The sequence below is a fragment of the Theropithecus gelada genome, chromosome 9, assembly GCF_003255815.1.
Source record: "Theropithecus gelada isolate Dixy chromosome 9, Tgel_1.0, whole genome shotgun sequence".
Classification (NCBI taxonomy): domain Eukaryota; kingdom Metazoa; phylum Chordata; class Mammalia; order Primates; family Cercopithecidae; genus Theropithecus; species Theropithecus gelada.
This window is the reverse complement of record NC_037677.1, coordinates 73,970,282-73,994,681: the sequence shown is the minus strand read 5'-3', so window position 1 is coordinate 73,994,681 and position 24,400 is coordinate 73,970,282. Positions and strand designations below refer to the sequence as shown.

Below are 24,400 nucleotides of genomic sequence, written 5' to 3'. Positions count from 1 at the left end.
TTCTTCATTTTCTTTTCTTTTTTTGAGATAGGGTCTCACTATCTTGCCCAGACTGGAGTGCAGCGGCGCAATCTTGACTCACTGCAACCTCTGCCTCCCAGGCTCAAGAGGTTCTCCTACCTCAGCCTCCCGAGTAGCTGGGATTACAGGCATGCACCACTACCATTCAGCTAAATTTTGTATTTTTAGTAGAGACAGGGTTTCACCATGTTGGCCAGGCTGGTCTCAAACTCCTGACCTCAAATGATCCACCCACCTTGGCCTCCCAAAGTGCTGGGATTACAGGTGTGAGCCACCGTGCCCGGCCTCTTCATCATTTTAATGGTGTTAACAAATTATTTCATAGGGATATTGTGAACTGTAAACAACTTAATACTGCTAAATCACTTAGAATAGTTCCAGGCACATAATAGGAGCTCAAAATTAGCTGTTTTCACCACCACCATAAGTGTTACCACCATTATATCTCCTGACACTGAAGGCATCTAGTGAATAGCATTCCATTTATGTAATGAACACTGTCTGATGTGGATCACACACAGTAATGTGTCTTAAGTACATTAAGCTGTACCAGACAGTTGCTTTCAATAATTACATCAGAAGAAATGAAAGCACCATGCTATTACAATCACCCCAGACAATCAGGCTTCAGTTTAGACTCATCCCTTTTCTTTATTTATTAACTCCTGTTTGGAGAGGAATGTTTCCAAGCACAGGTGTTGCTCTCAGTCTGATACACACAAATCTGAGCTTATAAAACAAATACATTAGATGTTGACTGACCAATACACACCAAGCTTCTAGTGAGAGTTGCCTTAAATCGGTAGTTACTAACTAACGGTACAAGCCAGACATGGAAATTCTGATTCTGCAGGCAGCTTGCTTTTAAAAGAGCCACAGGTAATTCCAGTGTGCACCCCCACTTAAGAACACTGACTATGAATCAGTGGCTTTCAATCTTGGGTGCATTTAGAATTGCGTGCCCAGGCTCTACACAGGCCAAGGAAATCAGGAACTAAGCAACCGTCTTTTTAAAAGTTCTCCAGGTGGCAGGGCATGGTGGCTCACACCTGTAATCCCAGCACTTTGGAAGGACAAGGTGGGCGTATCACTTGAGGTCAAGAGTTGGAGACGAGCCTGGGCAACATGGCAAAATTCCGTCTCTACTAAAAAATACAAAAATTAGCCGGGCGGGGTGGCACACGCATGTAATTCCAGCAAATAGGGAGGCTGAGGCACAAGAATCACTTGAACCCAGGAGGCGGAGGTTGCAGTGAGCTGAGATCACGCCACTGCACTCCAACTTGAGTGATAGAACGAGACTCTGTCACACACACCTCCCCTCCCCACACACCAAAGTTCTCCAAGAGATGCTCATAAGTGGTCCAGATTGAGTCATTGCTTTAAATAGAAAGATCTTTTGACAAATCCAAGACATGATTTCATTTACATATACATTTTCCATAACATATCTTCAGGTGATTTTTGGCTAACAGACTTCTTTCATGTTTTCTGAAATTATTGCTGTGGAAAGGCTACATTTTGAAATTTATAAATACAGAGTTAGAGGAATGAAAGACATAAACTAATGATTTTTTGTCACTTAATTCTAATAGAAAATGTTTAAATGCACTTCTGAAGTAAAGGGAAGGTAAAAGAATAGGAAGTTCACGATAACCTGTAACAAAAGAGTCTACTCTTGACTATCCAGGAGGGAATTAAGCGGGTTATGGACTAATCAATATTCAGGCTCAACAGGGGGTGGGGATGGCTCCACCTCTCCCACTCCCCTCCCCCAGCTCTGGCCTCCACAGGTGCCTTCAGCCAGCACAGGTCCCCAGAAGGAGAGGTGGCAGGCCTACACTAATCACCCTGGGTTTCAACTGCACTTTAACCGTGGTTAATATGCAAACTGATTAATCAGCAGGCTAATAAAGAGGCAATTGTACTTTGTAAGAGTGAGATCTACTCATTGAAAAAGAGAAGTGTAGAAGAGTTCATTTTTACTCATTTTTCACCTTTACTTGTCAAGGCAACTTTAACTGGGCAATGACAGTGTAGTTTTAAATCTGACAACAAGTTATATGTCATTGATTTGGGAATTCTAAATACTGAAAACTTGTTTCATGCTTTCCAACAAAATTATTACTGTGGAAGAGCTATATTTTGAATATTATAATTACAAAATTAGAGAAATGAAAAACAGAAACTAATAATTTTTTGTCATTTAATCCTCAGTTTAAATGCACTTCTGAAGTAAATGTTTCCCATTAGTCTTGCATAGTGTATCTAGACACTTCTGTCTGCCAGCTTCTTCTTTGAGGAATTAGCCATTTCCTCCTCCTCTACAGCTATAATTTTATTTATCTATAATAATAGAGGTTCATTAACTTTTTTAGTCTCGAAACTAGAGGCTTCAAAAGTTAATGCACCTCTTTCAGGATATTTCCTCCTTCCTCCAAGTTACTATTTTGAAATTGTTCACACAAATAAAAAAGTTGAAAAACTGTATAAAAAATACCCATGTACCTTCCACCTAGATTCAACAATTAACATTGCTATATCCACATGTGCTTTTTTTGGCTGAACTATTTGGAAATAAATAGTTGAATTAATGATTGCTTAATTCTGGAAAACTTCAGCATGCATACCCCAATATTCTGAGTAGGTTCAGTAAGTAGCAGTGATGAGCTAAGAAAATTACCAATGATGCCGGGCGCGGTGGCTCACGCCTGTAATCCCAGCACTTTGGGAGGCCGAGGCGGGCGGATCACGAGGTCAGGAGATCGAGACCATCCTGGCTAACATGGTGAAACCCCGTCTCTACTAAAAATGCAAAAAATTAGCCGGGCGAGGCGGCGGGCGCCTGTAGTCCCAGCTACTCGGGAGGCTGAGGCAGGAGAATGGCGTGAACCCGGGAGGCGGAGCTTGCAGTGAGCCGAGATCGCGCCACTGCACTCCAGCCTGGGCGACTAAGCGAGACTCTGTCTCAAAAAAAAAAAAAAAAAAAAAAAAGAAAATTACCAATGCTAAAATTATCACTGCTAAGAAAATTATCAATGATTTCCTACATACACAGGTATCTCCAAGACATTTTCAAATGCCCTTAACAATCCCTAAAATGTCTATACGACTTTCATTTCCCCCTCCAAAATCTGCCAATTTATCCTGGATTTGCATGGCTCTGAGTAGTGTTATATGCTCATTAAACATGCTGGTTCCACAAGGAATGCCTATGCGGGTATTCTGTGCTCATTAAAGACAGCAACTTCCTGTTTCTACATTATCAACTTAAAGTTTATTTTGAAAGATTTTCAGATGTCCTATGCTCTCCTTTCCTCTGATAGGTCTATAGACGTGTTCACGATGTCCACAGAAGTATTTTTGAGTTGGAAGCAACAACTGACTACAAGAGCATCAGTTTCATCTCAAAATTTCTCTTTGTCTTCTACTTCTGTTCACAAATCCTTAGTTCTGAGTAAATGCTGCCCCTCCAGTCTACCTCAGTAAGTAAGTCTTGGTAATAGTTAATAGGCAATGGTGTGAGGACCCTCAGAAGCCATTTTGTAGCACCACAAACACTTGCATTTTACTTCAACATTGATGTGCAGAAGTTGGGTGGTAGAGTAACTATAACTATGGTGGTAATAGTGGTGGTGGTAGCGGTGGTGGAAGTGACAGTGATGATGGTAAGGTCATGGTGATGGTGGTGGTGGTTCCAATTTCATACCCTTGACCCATGGCAAGTTAATATGCAGAAATATAAGCCACAATTAGGTTTGATCAGACATTCCCTGGCACACGCTTTCTACATGAGCAAAGTGTCATTGATACCTGGGGAGTCTCCTTTCACCTGTGATTTTGTAAGTTTTGTGGGGTTTCCTTAGAGTGTAGAGAGTAACAGGCATTTTTATACTTATAAATGTTATCAGTATCTCCACTGCCATCTCATTTCAATTGGGAATATGAAAAGAGCAGGATTACAGACTAAGATAATGACCACGGCCAACCAAGCAGAAAATGTCAACCAATTCCTGGCAACACCCAAGAGCTTAGTTTCATTATTTGAGACAAGTGCTTTCTCTGGTACTAATACCCACTTAAAACCCATGACATGCTATTGCACTGAAATGGTTTGTCTGTGTCCCCACCCAAATCTCATCTTGAATTGTAGCTCCCACAATTCTCACCTGTTGTGGGAGGGAGCTGGTGGGAGGTAACTGAATCACAGGGGCAGGTCTTTCCCGTGCTGTTCTCGTGATACTGAATAAGTCTCACAAGATCTGATGGTTTTATAAGGGGGAGTTACCCTGCACAAGTTATCTTCTTGTCTGCCACCATGTAAGATGTCCCTTGCTCTTCCACTATGATTGTGAGGCCTCCCCAGCCAGGTGAAACTGTGAGTCAGTGAAACCTCTTTCTTTTATAAATTACCTGGTCTCTAGTATGTCTTTATTAGCAGTGTGAGAACAGACTAATACATGCACCTATAATTTTTTTTTTTTTTTTTTGAGACAGAGTCTCGCTCTGTTGCCCAGGTTGGAGTGCAGTGGTGTGATCTTGGCTCACTGCAACCTCTGCCTCCCAGGTTCAAGCAATTCTCCTGCCTCAGCCTCCCGAGTAGCTGAGATTACAGGTGCCCGCCACCACACCTGGCTAATTTTTGTATTTTTAGTAGAGACGGGGTTTCACCACATTGGCCAGGCTGGTTATGAACTCCTGACCTTAAGTGATCTGCCCACCTTGGCCTTCCAAAGTGCAGGGATTACAGGTGTGACTCACCATGCCCAGCCTATAATCATTTTTAAAAGAGTTTTTTTTTGTCTGACCAAATACTGAATAACCACTGTATTCACCTCTGTAAGGCCTGCTTGTTAAGAATGTTTTAGAGAGTAAAAAGTAATAAAATATTTATTGTAGGTCCCTATGAAGTACAACACACATGTGTATGTCTAGACATCAGCATCTGCAGACATGTGGGAGTCCCAAAAGTCTACCTACTGCTTAACCTCTACCTTGGCTATGATAAGTGACTATCACTTATTCATCTGATCCAATTCACCTTCATTGTGCAGTGAGTCAAAAAGCCCAGCATGATTTCACCATTTACATTGTTTAAATATTATACGTCACCTTTAAATGTTTTATTGTCCAGACAGTTTCATCTATCATTAAATCACTACTGTGCATACTTAAAGCCAGGTATTATCTGTGTATTAAGTATTCCAGGACCATTCTGAGCCCAGATGCAGGAAAGCTGTGTTACTGGAACTTCTTAGAGTAACCCACTATCAATTCAACCACAATTATTGGAAGAAAAAAATTACACAAACACCAAATGCATATAGCACAGATTCTGGTAGAAAGCAAAATACTATCACATCTTTAGACACCCATCAAAGGCAACTTTGAAGCTAAGGGAACAAAAAATGACCAGTCTCATCTTTACTTATTAAAAACAATTCTAACAAATTCCAACATAGATACACAGTTTGTTTGGCAAAATTCAGGCTGGGTGTAGTGGTTCACACCTGTAATCCCAGCAATTTTGGAGGCCGAGGCAGGTGTATCACTTAAAGTCAGGAGTTCTAGACCAGCCTGGCCAACATGGTGAAATCCCGTCTCTACTAAAAATACAAAACTTAGCTGAGTGTGGTGGTGGGCCTGTAGTCCCAGCTACTTAGGAGGCTGAGGCATGAGAATCACTTGAACCCACGAGGCAGAGACTGCAGTGAGCTGAGATCACGGCACTGCACTCCAGCCTGGGTGACAGAGACTCTGTCTCCAAAAAACAAAACATTTATGAGGTTAATACCAGCAACTTCAGCTACTAATGATTATTAACTCTCCTTTTAAAAAATTGAAATAGATTTGACCTAGAGAAGAGAAAGGTAACTACACATTTCCTAGGACTTTCTGAGTTCCTCTCTGATATTCCTATCTTCCTCACCTGCAGAAGACAGGAATATTTCTGCTTATAGTACAACTTATTTTTTTTTTTTAAACTGGCTAGTACCAGAAGATTTACAAATGCAAAATCAAACATACAGAAATATATTTTTTGTCACAAGACAAAGAGCTTGTTTAAATCATACAAATGTAAGTTTAATAGTCAAAGGCTATTTTGAAAAGAATGCATACCTGCTCTTTGGATGGCACAAGGAGTTCTTCAATCATCATGCTGTCCCGTGCATAGGAGCTTCTGTTCAAGGTGTAAGACCTATCCGAACTGAAGGAGCGGAGGCTGTTGTATTTACAGTTAACCATTCAACAGTGGTAGATGATGATGAGATGAATAAAAAAAAATTAATGCATGCAACTTTAAGAACAGGCAAGATGGCTAAAAATATCAACAAAAGTTGTTCTTGAAAGGACATAGTGAAAAGTAAAATCCCTTATATTTGAGAAAATGTCTTCAGTGTAGACAATCTTATGATTAGATTTTGTTTAAAATTAGGCCAATTTTGAGAATATGAAATGCATGAAAACTTTGGATGTTTCACTATGAAGTTGAACCGACATGACAATTGAGAAGAACCAGATGATTCTAGACAGTTGGTAGATTTTTCTAGGACAAGATCTTATGTTAGAATGTCTCCTCTTTCTGGTCTATGTCTACTTGACATGTGCTACTGATTAGAATTATGTCTACTTTAAATGGGTCTGTTTATAAGTCTTCGGGACTTACTGAGAACTCTGGTCTGTTGTTGCTACTCATAGAAAACATCAAGAAGGAAGTAGTGTTACGAATACACTTTGCATGATCCTCTTTGCCATCTTCCTGGCTTTCAGGAAACATTCATATTCCCTGCATGGTTATTTGTTCTTCACTGCAAATATTCTTTCTTTGCTCTACTGTTGTCTTTCTTGCTCCTTCGACTGTTCTTTCCAGTCTCTGTAAATCCTCCATATGGCCCTTGAACTTCTCAGATGCAGGTACCCTGATGCCCTGATATGCCATCATCACAGTGACCTCTAAACTAAAACCCAATAGAGTCAGGGCCCTTGGGAGAACAGTTCTGCCATGTCACTCTCATGACCTTGCATGTATTCACATAAGTCATACAGGCAAAGACCAGAATTGAAGCTAATCTGAGCCTTCACAGAACACCCTGTGATCTTCCAGGAACTCAGAGGATGGAGGTTGGTGAGGAGCTTCCACGAGACCATCTGCTACTCAGCTCCACGTCTCACCTGGGAGGCTGCCATGAGATAGCTTTCATCACTTCCTCTTTCTAATGATGTATGAGGATTCCTATTCTGCTCTCCTTGGAACAGAGCTGCAGAATATAAAACCATTTAGCTGAAGTCTAGTATTGGCTCCTCAGCAATGGGGTATCCCACAACTAGCATTGTAGACATCCAGCCCCTTTTGTTTTGGTGTCCTTTTAGGTGTAGGGGACAAGGATCATGAGAAGCCAGCACCTTTCACTTCTTCCTTTCACTGCCTGTATAATTAAAAAACCATCTGGATCTAAAAGTGGCTTCTTGTATCTTTACCAGTGGAACTAGTCAGACTTTGGTTTTGGCCTTGCCTTTTGTGTGCTTGATGGGGAAATGAACAAAGATGATATACATAAGAGGTAAATAAATGATTCTTGCATAAAACAATTTCTTTTTCCCACTGCCTGCTATACTAAAGAAAACCAGAAAGTGGGTATCCTTTTGTCAAGGTACAGTGCCTCCTGATATTAAAGGCCTCATTCTAAGTGTCTACACAGATAAGTACGTACATTCTTCTAGGATTGGGAGCCTTCACTTTTATGAGAATCTCAGATGGACCTCTCTTATCCCCAAACAACCATCATTCTACAGAGTCATTATTTAGTGTATTCAGCAAAACTTATTAAAAGACCATTATAAGCATAATTCCTGCACACAGGAACTTATCTAGTAAGCCACATGACTCTGGCCACTTGCACAGTCAGGCCCTCCATGCCCAGTCATGGAACCCATTACTCTGTTTTTTCCCCAGTTTCAATTGCAAGCCCTTCTTTCTGCCATTCCTGTTTCTAGTCTCTTAGTCTAGTTTCTAGTTTCTTCCCTCAAATACAGTAGAAGCTTCCTAAGAGCAGGAATTCTCTAACTCAACGCTGTCCGACAGAACTTTCTCCTATGAAGGGGATGTGCTAAATCTGAGCTGACCAACAACACTGGCTACTGAGCACTTGAAATGTGGCTGGTGTGAATGAACAACTGAATTTAACTAATTTTAATTTAAGTAACTATAGGTGGCTAGTGGCTACACTATTAGCGCAGCTTCTAAGTACTCATAACAATGTTAAATTTTGCTCCAGTGGTGTGATTTGAGAGTCGCTGGCCACTGTCTGCATTAGACATTCATTTCTTCAAATTACGGTCCCCATGGCATGATATGTTAACATTGGTGGTGTATGAAACAGTTTTCTATGTGGACAAACACTTAAAAGTTTTAAAAAATAATTATCCATTCATTTTAATTTCTATTTTTAAATTTATCTAAAATTTGTTGATACTTTTTAAACGTCTCCTCCTTCTTTTAATTTCTCTGTGAGTGCCAACTGCAGAACAGAGCCCAGAATTGGGAGCTATCAACAGAAAGGCCTAAAGATGTCTTCATTTTACATAATGTCTGAAGTTCCTACTTCTGATCATTCCAGACCAATTTAAGTTAGACATATGGAGTCAATTAAATCCATCAAGCTTCACTCTGAATCCTGAATACTTCCAAGTACTTTTAGCCTAAAATTAAAGATTATTTGTATGGGGATCTAGAAAGCATTAAATTGTTTTTAACTAAGGCCAACTATTTTATTTGTAGCCATCAGTACACCCTGAGTGTTAAATATAGGAAGTGTTAGAAAAACATGCCCCAGAATTCTAAATTTATATTAATTTACCTAGCACAACTCAAATAAAACAGCAACCAGCAAACAAACAGCCCTTCACATCAGGACTTTTCAAACCCAGTGAAATTTCTTTAATTACTTCATGCACTATACAAAACTTGTTAAGGGAAAGAAATTCCTTAAGTATTTGATCAATTTTGTGTAAGTAATATTTATTATACACTTTCTAGTTTTCTTAAAATCACAAAATTTTTACTGATTTTTCTAAAGCTGAGCAGAAAAAAAGAAAGCACATCGCAGCACATCACAGCACATCACATTACAATGCTAAAGAAAATAAAAATGAGAGCATGAGCCAGGAAAGGGAAGAGAAACACTATAAAAGTGCCATGTCTTCTTACCTTATCTTGGGACTATTTTAAAGTAATTTTAGAAAAAAAAATAAAACAGAATAGAAAGCAAAAAATCAGACAGAGAAAAAAGAAAAAAAATGTTATGGTTGAATGAGTTACACATTTAATGTATTCCTTTTAAAATGTTACACTCAGAATATATTTTACTTGATAATACTCTAACATTGTGCTTAAAAATATTGGCTTTATAGAGTTTTTAAAAATGTTTGCCTCTGAGCATAACATGAGTCATCAAAGTAAAAAAAGAATGAGTTACATATAATAGCAACAAATAATAGTGCAATCAAAATTAGAAGTATGAAAGCCTTGGAATTATATTAAGAAAAAAATTACAGTGTGATATTCTGGTTTCCTATGTCACTGGAGGTCAGCTACTACAGTTTTCTACATAAAAATGATTGATCACAAAATGTGTCATATATTATCAGAAGAGAAGGCAAGCTAGTTGTTGGATTTCAAAAGTTATAAATCTCTAAGATTTAAACAAGATCTAAAGGATCTCAAGAACCTTAAACGTTCTACATATTTTCCATTTTAACTTGTTGCTATCTTTGATCGCCTAAAATATTGCATATTTTTTTAAAGTTATTTTTCCTCTTCCTGTTAATGACACCTGCTACAATAAGACTTTAAGGCCTTTTATAAATGTATTTATAAGGCAAAAGTTCTACTAAGCTATGTGAGTTTCAAATTCCTACTAAAAAAAAGACTAGAAGAAAAATCAATTCAATATCCATACTGGCCACACCAACTACAATGAGAATAAACTCCAGGGTTTACTTTGTGGGAAGTGCCATTTACTATTAGACAATGAAACTTTTTACAACAGATCCTTAAACTATAGGAAAATGTCCTCAGGGCTCTGGCTTATAAGGTTTAATTATTAGCTTTAAAATAACTTCACTGTCAGCAAACACTCTGTTAATCCACACTAGGGCAAAGAAGTCTCCAAATTCTGCACAAGGTTCTGTTTCTTTCAACAGTGTAAGAAAAGTTTGAGTCAAGGTTTTCCCATACAGAAGTTTTCCACTTCAGTTGTAAGAACTGAATTTGTCACCATTCCTGTCTGTGACTTTTGGTAAATCACTGTTATACTTCCAACATGTCCCTTATAAACAAAATAATGGAACAGTTTTAGAAGAGATACTCAAACACTTGGTAGACAACTTTAATAAACAATATAATTTTTTTTCAAAAATGCTCTCTTTTAATCTTGAATTATTATTTCAATAACAGAGAATAGTGAACAATCTACACATGTATTTCTTACTTATTAGCAAATAATATTTTCTTTCAATATGGAACAAAACTTAATTTTGAAATATGTGACTCAGATTGGTTCTCCCAGTTTTGTCAGTGAGCTCTTTTGCTACTGTGCTGGAAGCATGACTGCAAAGTGGGAAAAAAAGAACACACAATTAACATGGTCAATCACATGAAATTAACAACTACAAACCACAAAAGAAAACAGCAGAGCATGTGTATTTGCGTCGAGAACATTTCGCTAAATTCACGTCTTCATCCAAAGAACACATTTTGGGATAATGTGAAAAATGAACATGATTTTGATTTATGGCAAATCATGGTTGTTTTAAATTAACTATGAAAGACAGCAACAATGAAGTACCTGGCAGAACGCGCTCCGAGACTAAAGCCCATGTAACCCTCTGCAGGCAGGGAATCATCACCCAGTTCCTTAAGGTCCTGTGGCCCAAGATATTTGTCTGTGTCCCCCGTCATTGCATCTTCACCTACAGATGTAGAAAGCAAGCCCACATCAAAAGCTTCCCTTTTGAATGTGTCAGCTGTGGAGAAAATCACTCCTTTGATTATCAGCAAATCCCCCATTATCTCATATTCACCTTCCCCTTTCCCCTGGATAATTTTTTGTAACTCCCGTTTAGAAGGAAAAGGTACAGGTAAAGGTTAGTATACAATTTCAAGAGTGAATTTAAGTAGCGGAAACAATTCCTGGTATTAAGTACGAATCTTAAAACATTATCCCTATCCCTTTGCTTCCCTGTAAGCCTCAGCTGACTAGACAGGTAGATGTTTTATGTCAGAGTTCTCCTCACCTCACCTCACCCACGATGAGGGCAGCTTGTTTGAATGGACATGGATTACAAAATAAGAACCACCTCTTCATTACCGTTCTTGAAATTATATGTGGGAAGGAAACAGACATTTAAAAAAAAAAAAAAACAACAACCGGTTTTCTCACACACAGGATTTCAGTTTGGGGCTTATGTAAGAAACTAGCAAGTTATGTGAACCATAACTTGCTCGGTTGGAGAGCCTTGGAACACGTCAATTTTGAAATGTTTCTAAACCTATCAAATTAACAACAGCCCAACTGTCCCAATGCTTGAAATCTACATGGAAAGCAAAGCAGTATTCTCCAGTGATAATATGGGTGCTCTAGCACTTTGAAAGGACTATATAAATTGCTCTTTAATTATCAAGACAAAGAGTTAATTATGTGAAATACTTTTACCAGCTACGTATGCAAAACATGACCTCACAGGGAAAAACCACATTCCAAGAGTGACAAGGCAGGTTTTTCAATTGTCTTTTGCCCTCTGGGACATTTCCCATCCTTCTCAAAAGGTAGCACAGGCTGCAGAAAAGTTCCTTCCCCACCCAGGCAAACTCTTACCCTCTTTCTGGACACAAGCTTCGCTGGCCAAGAGATTGCAAAAGTGTACATGTTGTGTTTTCTCAAAGGTAAGTGATTCATTCCCCCAGATATATTTTCCAATTCCTATATTAGGTACTGTTTACAATTTCCATTCATTTAAACTCAGGAAACCGCAAGAGCTCAGCTTTTAAACTACCAATCAAGTCTAAAAATACACTGTCAACTACTGTTTTTGCAAATGTAAAAACTAAACAGATCAACTTTCTACTGCTGCTACCCAGTACCAAGAGATTATTTTAAGTAACTATTTACGGCTGGGCTATTTGCACATTCACTGCATCTCAAACAAAAACAGCACACACCAAGTACAACTCAAAGATCTTACTCTGCGGTAAAGCCATTTCCACTAGGCTTGGATGATCAAATGTTTTCCTGATGTTTCCAGGAATTCCTTAAGCAGTGATTTAGAATTAACCTCCAAACCAGCTCAAGCAAACCAATGCCTGGTTTGTATCCACTCTCTTCACCACCGCTGAATTCCTCCCAGCATCTTGATATCCTCGTAGGCAATTGAGGAATTACACATCTTTCCCCACTCAGGGTTTGAAGATTTTCAAAATTTCAGGCCTCCCAAAAAATCTTTTTTAAAAAAAGCCACTTAATTGAGATTAAGATCCTTTTGACCACTCCGCAGACATCCTTTTAAAGCTCCTTCTGATTGGATTAAAAACTCCTCTGGCAAGCCTCTAGCAGGACAGAATGGTGACATAAATGCAAGCCCCTGAGTTATTTGTATGTAAATATGAGGACTGCTCGGTGTAGACTTTCGGTAATTTGATACCAATGCGCGTTGCCTAGTCCGGTAACCGAGACAGCCTTCATGTAGGCAGAGAGAGCGAAGTGCTACATTTAATCTGCAGGTGACTCTTCTCAAATATGAATGAAGAAACAGCCAACCCAGGTAGAGGAAAAACATTAGAAGAAAACAAAGCAGTGGCCCAGGCGGGGAGTGGCACGGAGCTCCAGGCAAACTTTCAACTTTGTTCTCAGCTGGGAACACTGGGAGCCTCAGTTATTTATGGTCCCTGTCAGGTGGAAGGAGGGGAAAAAGAGAGAGGGAGGGCCTGCCCTTGAGTTGAGGTTGTGAAACTGGGGCTGAGGAAAGCAGCAGTGATTCCCACAACTCTCCAAGAAGCACTTTGCAATGCACTAATTGCCGCTGCTTTTTATCAAGAGTTTGAAGAAGGGAACAGAAGTGAGACAAGTTGGAAAAAGCAAATGGGTGTTCTGCTTTATTTTTGGCCCAAGTTCTTTCAACTATTTAATATGGAGGGACTCACTGGTGCTCCTTCGAAAGGTCCCTGGTGGAAGTGCAAAGTAAAGGGAGAATTGGGGTTGACTGGAGAGGCCTCTGTTGCCCCAGATAGGAGGCAGGGCTGAGTTCTGTCACTTTGCTGTTACATTGTTTCTTTCCCTCTCCACCAGTGGCCTTCCTTCTCAGCTGCTCTACCCTGTTATGTTGGCAGTAGAGGAAAAAACTAGCAGGACTTCCCATCTTCCATCTGGGTACACTGGAGAGGCCATTTTAATTGCTTTTGTTTTTTTTTTTTTTTTTTGAGCTTCCCCACCGCCCCTGAGAATAGCTAGAGAATTGGGCTGGAAAGTAAAGGGTTTAGAAATTGTCTTGCTGAAGGAAGCACTCCTTTATAAGAGCACATCTATCCCCTTGGAATGTTACCTAAATACACAGGAATCTTAATCTGTAGAACTGATAAAGTAGGGAAAAAAATCTGTTTTCCCTGGATACACGCATAAATGAATGGATAAATGCATGATTCATGTAATATTAGGATGCTATGACACCTGGTGCTTTACTCTGATCAGCCTGACTGTAATCAACATGGTAAATACATGGAAATAGAAGGGAAGTCATTTATAATGTCTGGAACATATTGAAAACTATTCCCAAGCAGAGAATAATTTCCAACTCTAAAGAATAGAAGGGGAAGTCTTGTTTAAAGAGAAATGTCTGAATGTTCATCGGCTTTTTAAGTCTGCATTTCAAATCCAAACTACAGTACTGAGCAAAGCCTTATTCAAAGACTGTCATTCATTCCAATTTCTGAGCAAGGCCTATGATGCAATGTTCCTTCCACTGACTTCTTGGCTATTTTTCCTTCTTGGCTATTCTTCCACACCCACCTTCCCTCCTGTTACACAGAATTTTTTCAGTCCCTAGAAGTCCTTAAACTCTTTAGACTTTGAGCCTTTATTAAGGTGTATTCTCTTGGTGGAACCTTTATTGTTTTTTCCAGATGAACTTCTCTAATCTTTGACTCTTTCTAGAAGCCCTCGCACCTTCTACTCACCATTAGGTGTCCCTCATCAGAATGTATTGCCAGTAAACACATCTGCTTAGTCTCTCCTATTGGCTGGTGAGATCCTCTAAGTTAGGAGCCATATTCTTCCTGGGCCAGGTATATTGGAAGTTCTCATAAATAATCTTGGAATCCATGACTGATAATAAATATAAGTTATTTTTATCTTTTAAATCTACATGTCATGGCAACTTAGCACTCTTTTCAAATATTATGCTAAATGACTGGTATACAGTAAAATTTCAATGAAAGTAAGTTTCCATTATTCTTTAGCCACACTTCTTAGACTTCAGAAATGGTCACTATGAAACCAAAAGAAGTCTGGGGTAGGGGTGGGAGTTGTCAACACATTTAGCCAAAGATTAATGAAAATAAAATAGCCTTATAACATTAAATAATTATCCACTTAGCATTTTAGAATGGTGAGAACATTTCTTAAAAGACATAGAATTTAGAAATAAAAACAATGGTATTCTTTTAATGCTGTTTTGCACAGTAGGTGCTCTAGGTTCAAATTCAAGCTATACCATGTATTGATTGGGTGACCTTTGAAATACCATTTAACTGCTCTGAGTCATAGTTCCAGCCTCTATAAAACTGGGGGTAATAAGTCTGCCTCTACCCTCAGGCCTCCTGGGGAGATTCAAATGAAATAATGCACAGAGTAAGGGCTTAATCAGCACGGTTACTATTATTCTGTGGCACAGCTTTTTCCAGTGCCCAAATATCTGAATGCATGAACTCAAATAGCATTTAACTTGCTACTATTTATACTGGTAAAGACAAAATCCAATGACAGCACTAAAGTGTCCCTGTTCTCCATTACTTATGATAAGCAAGGCACTGTGTTAGGTAATCACAAAAGTTGTTGATGGAATGAATAAATGAACAATAACAACAACAAAGTTCATTTACACTCCTTTCAATAAACAAAACTTTCTATCATTATCATATAGTACAACACACTGCTGTACCAAAGATTAGAAAGGAATGAAATGAATTTTATTGTGTGATTTGTTAACTTTCTCTAATCCACTATATAATCCAAACACATTTTGGCTAGTGGCAGCTTCTAACAGGTGTGTATAAGCCAACTAAGGTAATTTTATTAAAAGATGACATGCATTTCATATCAGATATATTTAACTTAAAAATGTTACCAAGAGTCAAATATTTTCACTCACTAAAAAGGAGTTGTGTAGGTTTATGTTTTCTAGAGGTATTTGGTGCAGTGAAGTAACAGTTGTGTTATAGAGGAATTTGACTATTTTTAGGCAAAGAGGATTTTGGTAGCTCGTCTTTAAAATGCCCTCCTCACCCCTACCTCCAATGAACTACGTTTCCTTCTATTCATGCCCTGTGTAATACCCCTACTTGAATCTGGGTTGGCTGAAATTTTGAACAGTAAAACTTGGCAATGTGATTTTGAATGAATGAGTTTGTGTTCAAAGAAACCTTGCAGACTCCTCAAGTCTCTTGAAACAGTGGTTTGGGGGAAGCCAGTCCCAGTGTAAGAAATCTGACTATGATAATAGCACCATGTTATAAAGAAGCTCAAGGTAGCCTATGGAGAGGCTGCTTAGAACCAGAGAGAGAGAGAGAGAGTCTGAGAAAGAGAGAGAGAGAGAGTCCGAGAAAGAGAGAGAGAGAGAGTCCGAGAAAGAGAAAGAGAGAAAGAGAGAGAAATGCCCAGCCAACAACGCTCAGCTGTTGCTGCCATCCTAGCTGAGGTGTCAGACCTTTGGATGAAGACTCCATCTTGGACATCTGGTCACGTTCCTCCGCCTCAGCTGCTATCTGACTGCAATCTCTTAAAAGATCCCAAGACTCAGCTGAGCCCCAGTTAACTCACAGAACTGAGGGAGATAAAAAGACCTTAAATCACTGAATTTGGTGGGGGGGCTGTTATTTTGTAATAGGTAACCAAAACAAAAATGAGAAATGACAAGGTCCAAAGGTAAGCCAAAGGGGTTGCACTCTGGTTGCCTAATGTATCACTAATAAATTAGAGTTAGCTCTGTAGCACAATAAATGATGTGTATACATAAAGCCCAGGAGCACAGTGGCAGATGCCATTAGAGAAGGCCTCACTTACTTAGTACTGACTTGATGCATTTTGAAATATTTATTTATTTATTTATTTATTTTTATTTATTTATTTTTTTGAGATGGAGTCTCCCTCTGTCGCCCAGGCTGGAGTGCAGTGGTGCGATCTCGGCTCACTGCAAGCTCTGCCTCCTGGGTTCATGCCATTCTCCTGCCTCAGCCTCTCGAGTAGCTGGGACTACAGGCGCCCGCCACAATGCCCGGCTAATTTTTATTTTTTTTGTATTTTTAGTAGAGATGGAGTTTCACTGTGTTAGCCAGGATTGTCTCGATCTCCTGATCTCGTGATCCACCCGCCTCGGCCTCCCGAAGTGCTGGGATTACAGGCGTGAGCCACCGCGCCCGGCCTGAAAGTTTTATCTTGAGCACTGATGTTCTTATTGTTAATGTACTTCCATCAATAAATTATCAGAGCCTAGAAAATATTTAAAAAGAATACAAAACTCCCCAAATCTACCTGACCCCACCACTAACCAATTAATAAAAACGGTTCAGAGGCATTTTTACTTCAACTACCCAGCAATCTCCTCTTCCTAGTCCTCCCTACATCGTGACTAGGCTGAAAGAAGAGATGGCCTACACCATAATCAACCATTCAAAGATCCATCAACTTCGTCTGCCAGGAAAACAATACAAAATAGAAACATGAACAAAGGACAGCAAGAGAGTATATTAAATGATTATCAGGACTGTGGTGGGCCAAACAGGTGTACCCTCATTCCTTTTTAGACTCCAAGTCAATGGTCCAGTATATTGTGTAATATACCCAACCTAACATCCTTGCAGTCTTTCATTACGCCCCCAGTGATCCTTTTTCATATCGAATAAAAGAAATAGTTATTGGCCTAATATTTAAAAGTATGTTCTTATCCTAGAAGTTCTTTTCTCTCCTTTTCTTCCCCTATGCGATCTACTTTTCTTCTAATCTCTTTCCACCTTAAGACCTTAAGACCATCACCAAGGAGAACTTCTGTCACTTTTCCATGGACTGAAAGTTGTTTTCCCATCTGGCTGGAGACTTGAGTCATAAAGTTCCTTAAGATAAGGATACCAAATTGTATTGTTAGAAACTTTGCTCAGAAGTGTTTAATTCTGCTGTAAAATATAGAATCTCCCATTGTAAAGTTTAAATTAATAGTTAATAGTACAGACCAAATAGTACAACCCTCCAAATTACACGGGATTAAAAAAGATTAGAAGGAATAAAGAGAAACAGTGTCTCTATACTCTACTGATTTACTAGGAGTTGATTTCTTAATAGAACTCAGCAAATAGTCTAATACACAAGAGTTTAATGATCAAACTTGACTTAAATTTACCGTTGCTTATCCTTTAGAAAGTGATTTTCTTTGATCATACAGCAAAGAGAGGAAATGAAAACTATTGGGAAAATAAATCCTTTAACTATCTCTAGTCAGCATTACAGAACAGTAGAATCAGATCAATTATAATTAACACTAATACTTATTGAGCATTTACTATGTTTTAGGCACTGTTTGGTGTTTTATATGTGTTATTTCATTTAATTCTCACAATCTTATAAAACAGAATTGTTATTTCCATTTCAAAACAAAACACAGTTTAGAGTGGTGGAATAAATACTCCAAGATGACTTAGAACATAGAGAAAATGGGATTCAAAATCAGTTGCTGTCACTCTAGAGCCCTTCTTTTAACTACCACAGTGGGCTGGCCATACAAAACTTAAGATACTATTGAATGAATATTACAAGAAATTTGTAATCAAAATGTAAGCTCCTTGAGGGCAGGGGGCTTTGTCTGTTTTGCTTCATATCATTGCCCAGAGCAGAACCTGGCACATAGTAGCTGCTCAATAAATGTGGAATCAATGAAAAAGCAGTGATTGCCTTTCAAGATGGGAACTGTATTTACTGGGGCAAAGAGGAGGGAGACTTACTTTTCACCGTAAACTCTTGTACCTTGGGAATTTTGTACCATGTGCATCTATTACCTATTCAAAAAATGAATACAATTAACAAAATAAAACAAAACAAAATATAGGGACTGCAGATAAGTCATATAAGCTCTATGTTCTATCCACCAGAAACAGTATCCAGACTTACATAAGTCTGCCATGTAGATACAAAGATGTGTATGTGTACCAGTGGATATCCAGCAGTTAAGCAGAGGGAACACTCAATACTTTGATATTCTACCTTACATGCCACTTTAAGAGATGGAACAGAAAAGTGAAGTAACAAGGCAGGAAGAAGGAGATGCACACTATTAATGTGGTACTTCTAGTAGTTTCAGGGGTACGTATGCAGGTTTGTTACATGGGAAATCTGCATGTCACATGGGGTTTGGTGTACAGATTATTTCTCATCCAGGTAGTGAGCATAGTACCCAATTGGTAGTTTTTCGATCCTCGCTTTTCTCCTACCCTCCACCTCCAAGCAGGCCCTGGTGTCTGTTGCTCCCCTTTTTTTTTTTTTTGAGACACAGTCTCACTCTGTCGCCCAGGCAAGAACAGTAGCACAATCTCGACTCATTACAACCTCTGCCTCCTGGGTTCAAGCAATTCTCCTGCCTCAGCCTCCTGAGTAGCTGGGAGGGATTACAGGCACCCGCCACCACGCCCAGCTAATTTTTGTATTTTTAGTAGAGGCAGGGTTTCACCATATTGACCAGGCTGGTGTTGAACTCCTGACCTCAGATGATTCAGCCTCCCAAAGTGCTGGGATTATAGATGTAAGCCACTGCGCCCAGCAAAGATTCATATCTCATATATCTCATTCAACATTTAGACAATAAATTCTCAGCCTAGAGAATCCCAATGACTGTATTTGCTCACATTGCTTTTCCCTTGATCTGATATTTTCATTCTCAAAAGAACAAGGAAGCAGGAGTAAGAAAAGGAAATTATGGTAGGATTAGGATCCTGATCCCTCAAACTTGGATTCTAAAAGTCTAATTCTAGCCCAGAGTTACAGAATAGTTGATGGGAACGTTAGTTAGATGCCAGATCTGCATGTATTTCTCCTTTCATTTTTCAGTTTGGAGCAAGAGCTTGTGTTAAGTAAGGTTTCCTGTGAATATTCTGAGAAGCGACAAAAAGCAGGAGGTGGTGTTTGGAGGATGGAATTGTGCTGTCTACTTCAGGAGGTTCCTGCGTGTAGCCCAGGATCTTCTGTGTTGGGCTGGAGGACCTGCAAGCCCTGCAGTGGAGATGCTGCAAGCCCAGCTCATCTCTGTACCTTCTGGCAGGACTGGAGGCTCAGAGAAAAGCTGACAGTCCCATGCTCAAGGTATAGAATAGAGTGAGCACTTACTTACTGCCCCCTTCACTCTCCACCTCTCTTCTCAGTAGGAAGAAGGAGAGGGTCTTCACTGTAACCCTTTGTTTGCCATCATATGCTGGCCATGGTTTTCATTCTTTCAAAACATAAAATAAGTGCTAGGATATACTTTTGACATGGTTTGGCTCTGTGTCCCCACCAAATCTCATGTTGAATTGTTATCCCCAGTGTTGGAGATGGGGCCTGGTGGGAGGTGATTGGATCACATGGGTGGATTCTCATGAATGGGTTAGCACCATCCATCCCCTTGGTGCTGTTCTCATGAGAGTGAGTGAGTGAGTTATCATGAGATGTGGTTGTTTTAAGGTGAGGGGCACCTCCTCTTCCTCTCTCTTCCTCCTGCACTGGCCTTATAAAGTATTGGCTCCCCCTTTGCCTTCCGCTATCATTTTAAGTTTCCTGGGGCCTCTTCAGATGCAGAACCTGCTATGCTTCCTGTACAGCCTGCAGAACCGTGAGCCAATTAAACCTCTTTTCCTTATAAATTACCCAGTTTCAGGTATTTCTTTTTTTTTTTTTTTTTTGAGACAGAGTCTCGCTCTGTCGCCCAGGCTGGACTGCAATGGCCGGATCTCAGCTCACTGCAAGCTCCGCCTCCCGGGTTTACGCCATTCTCCTGCCTCAGCCTCCCGAGTAGCTGGGACTACAGGCGCCCGCAACCTCGCCCGGCTAGTTTTTTTTTTTTTGTATTTTTTAGTAGAGACGGGGTTTCACCGTGTTAGCCAGGATGGTCTCGATCTTCTGACCTCGAGATCCGCCCGTCTTGGCCTCCCAAAGTGCTGGGATTACAGGCTTGAGCCACCGCGCCCGGCCCAGGTATTTCTTTATAGCAGTGTGAGAATGGATTAATACAACTTTCTTGCTTTCCTTCTGAAAATGGGTGGTAATTATGGATTAAGTTGAGAAAACAGTTAAATAAGCATTTAACTAGGTAACCGAAGAAGGCCGAAGAAGCGTGTTCTCGTTTTAAGAGGTGCATGTACCTCCTGTGCGAGGGCCATCAGCAGCATTCTGCCTTCCTGTCCCTAGTCCTCGGTGCTCATGAGAGCCTGGCATTGTAGGTGGCCAAAAAAGAATCAGGTTTGAATGACAAAGTTTGCACAGCTCTGAAAGAACAGCAAACTGCCATTATTCATTCCACAGAACAAATGACTCTTTCTGTTTAAGCTGTTTTTTTGAGTACAAACTCAGTTTGATTCTTTTTCTACCTGTTCACAGGGAAAACCTGAATTCTCTTTCCTTTCTGAGATGGGTTTGTTTATTAACCCAACCAAGATCACGGAGGACATTTTTCATTGCTCTGCCTGGAAAAGTTCCAACACTGAGTCATGCATGCTTACTTTAGAAACTATATCTATCCCGGATTAAGGAGCAGTAAAGTGCTATACAGGTTTTAAACAGAAGCACAGCTAGACACAAAGATAAAGATAATTCAGATTTTTCCTATGAAGAGGCAGAAAAAGACAATGTTGGGACAGACTCTAAAATGTCTTCATATTCTTTCTTATTAGTACTCCTTAACTCGGATACAGAAATTCCTTTAGTCCTCTAAGTAAGACTAAACACCGCACTGACTTGGTCAAAGGAGCACTGAAGTCTAAAGACAGAATGCAGGTAAAAAGAAGTACAGGATTACTTACACAGTTCTCGTTATCTAAAATCTAAGCCACTTGTGAAGAAGACTAGACAATGAACTAATTGCTAGCCACAAACTAACCCTGGAAAATCAGGCACAAAAATGTTGGTTCTCACTTGCAGAGAAACTAGGTAGCTAAATTCAAGGTGGCAGTGTCATCACAGCTAGTTTGTCCTATTCATTCTTCCTTAGCTATTTGTCTAGCCTCAACCCCAAATCCAGACCTCATTATTCTTGCTTCTTCATTGCCTAGGCGCACAAGGACCATGAGTACAACACAGGAACACGTTCACCACTGTTCCCAGGTATAAAGAAGTACCAGGCTCGTGTATAAACAGCGATTTTGGCCTTTTCTTTCCCTTACACCCAAATTGCCTATCATTGTGCCTGGCAATAAACACCCATTTATTGGTTTGCTTTTTATTTCCAACCTATACCCCAAAGATGTGTACACACGAGGCAAAGACACTTGGGGCCTGTCTTCAGTTCTCATTCTCATTGGGGTTCTGACTCGCCCCTCCCCATTTGGACATCTTTCCCAGGCTCCTCCCACTCCTCTTGCTCCCAGCTCCCTGTGCACCACCCTGTCTTCCCCTTGCTCATTCATTCTCACTGTTGTGTTCACTGAGCTAATGAGGGGGTTACAGGGTGGTCACATTAGGACAGCCTTCCATAGGAAGCAGGTTAGACTTTTCAGGTAGATGGAAGGGACAGACATGATTCAGGGGGAAAAGTATTCAAAATTACAATTTGTTTGGGGCAAATAAAAAACCCACAACAGCCTATTGTTTAAACAAGCACACAATTTCTTGGAGTCTATTAAATATCTCACAGGCTGCTCTAGCTGCTCATTCTATCATAGCTTCTTGGAGGAAAAAAATATACTCGCTATGATCTTCTCTACCTACACTAGAACTCCTGTCTTCTGTGTGTATATTCAGGATATCCCGTATGGCATGGCAGCTGCTGAGGTCACCAAGGATTCCCGTACCCCTTACTTAGTTTTGTTGTTGTTTGAGACCAAGTCTCTCTCTGTCCGCCCAGGCTGGAGTGCAGTGGTACGATCTCGGCTCACTGCAACCTCCGCCTCCTGGGTTCAAGTGATTCTCCTGCCTCAGCCTCCTGAGTAGCTGGGATTACAGGCAGCCACCACCACGCCTGGCTACTTTTTGTATTTTTAGTAGAGACAGGGTTTCGCCATGTTGGCCAGGCTGGTCTCAAACTCCTGATCTCAGGTGATCCACCCGCCTCAGCCTCCCAAAGTACTGGGATGACAGGCGTGAGCCACCATGCCCGGCCTCCTATACCACTTGTGCTCTTTTGATTGGAGCTTTCTAGGAAAGTTCCTCCCAGGCTTCCTTTAGCACCCACTCCTCAGGGTTTTTCCCCTTCATCCTTCACCACTTTCTGTTCATGTCAATTACCATTCTTCTTCCTCTTATGTGTGCCCAGAGTTTTCTAGAACTGCTTCTCTTCCTCCTTGTGTGCTGCCCTGGGACCTCATCTGGTGCCCGGCATCTGCACCCTTGTCCCCACTCCTGTGTGCTGAGCTCTCATGTGGGGGCCTGTGCTTTCCTGTCTCTGATACTTTGACCAACAAGTTTTCTAAATATGAAACACCTCTTCCCGATCCCCATCCTTCTACCCCTGCAAAATTTCTGTGTGTCCAAATCCTATCTATTCTTTAAAATGCCTTTCAAGTTTGTTTTTGAGGTCTTTAATAATCTCCCTGTCTTTTTAATTTTCTTGTCACTTGATCTATTATTCTCTCATGGCACCTGATATGGTTTGGATGTCTATGCCCTCAGAATCACATGGTGAAATTTGAGCCCCACTGTTGAAGGTAGGGCCTTGTGGAAGGTATTTGGGTCATAGGGGCAGATCCCTCATGAATGGCTGGATGCCCTCCTTGTTGTAATGAGTGAGTACTCACTCTATTTGTCCACACAACAGGTAGTTGGTTAAAGAGCCTGCCACCTCCTTCTCTCTCTCTTGCTCCCTCTCCTGTGTGGCATTCCTGCTCCCCCTTTTCCTTCTGCCATGAATAGAAGCTTCCTGAGGCCTCACCAGAAGCCAAGCAGATGCTGGTGCTATGTGTATACAACCTGTAGAACTGTGAGCCAAATAAATCTCATATATATATCTCCCCCAGTCTTAGGTACTTCTTAGGTATTTCTTTCTGGCAGTGCAAAACAGGCTAACACAGAATCTCAAGTAGAAAGTCTAAGTCAAAAAATTATAAACGCAAATTCCAGTTTCCGTAACTGTGTGAACCTGAGCAAATATCTTAAACTCTTTGAGACTGACTCCTTAATGTAATTAGACCTGATAGTACTTTAAATTAAGGTATTAAATTAGGACATAATAGAAATTAGGAGTAAAAATAGTATTAATAATGCTGTTGAATACTTTGAGAGAAGTAACAAAGGTAAAGCACCAAATAAGTAACATTTCCTGAGTTCTTACCACATGCCAAGTTCTAGGCTAAATGCTTTTTTTGTATGTCATTATATATACTTTGAAGGTCTGTCCCCACCAAATCTCATGTTGAAATGTGATCCGCAGTGTTGGAGGTGGGGCCTAGTGGGAGGTGTTTGGGTCATGGAGGCAGATCCCCCATGAATGACTTGTGCCATCCCCTCGGTAAAGAGTGAATGCTTGCTCTATTAGTTACTGTGAGATGTGGTGTTAAAAAGAGCCTGGCCTAGGCTTTTAAGATTCATTCATACTGCTGTATATAATTGAAGTTCCCTCCTTTCCTCTCTCTTGCTTTCTCTCTTGCCATCTCTCCTTTACCTTCTGTCATGAGTAAAAGCATCCTGAGGTCTTACCAGAAGCAGATGGATGGGCAAGGACAGATACAATGTAGAAGAAAAAAAAGGTGTTCAAAATTATAATCTGTTTTAGCCACCATGCTTCTTGTATAGTCTACAGAACTGTGAGCCAAAATAAACCCCTTTTCCTTATAAATTATCCAGCCTCAGATATTCCTTCATATGAATGCAAAACAGACTAGCATAGTATTCAAACGTACAATAACCCAACCGTTATGGGGCTCTTATCTAAATTACCAGACAACATC

The 24,400-nt window shown here is 40.2% G+C and overlaps 1 protein-coding gene across 6 annotated transcripts in view; it reads right to left on the bottom strand.

Annotated features, from left to right (window-relative positions):
• ANK3 (ankyrin 3) overlaps positions 1–24,400 on the bottom strand; it is a 707,282-nt gene that overhangs the window by 102,013 nt on the left and 580,869 nt on the right. For 4 of the 6 annotated variants that reach the window (XM_025395913.1, XM_025395909.1, XM_025395910.1 and 1 more), the window contains 2 exons: positions 10,869–10,992; positions 6,142–6,244 (listed from right to left, as the gene is read on the bottom strand). In XM_025395913.1, the coding sequence (XP_025251698.1) occupies positions 6,142–6,244; positions 10,869–10,992 (227 nt within the window). Of the gene's footprint in view, positions 1–6,141; positions 6,245–10,868; positions 10,993–12,264; positions 12,932–18,280; positions 18,335–24,400 lie in introns of those variants that run through there. The other 2 variants (XM_025395911.1, XM_025395914.1) reach the window with 2 other exon arrangements.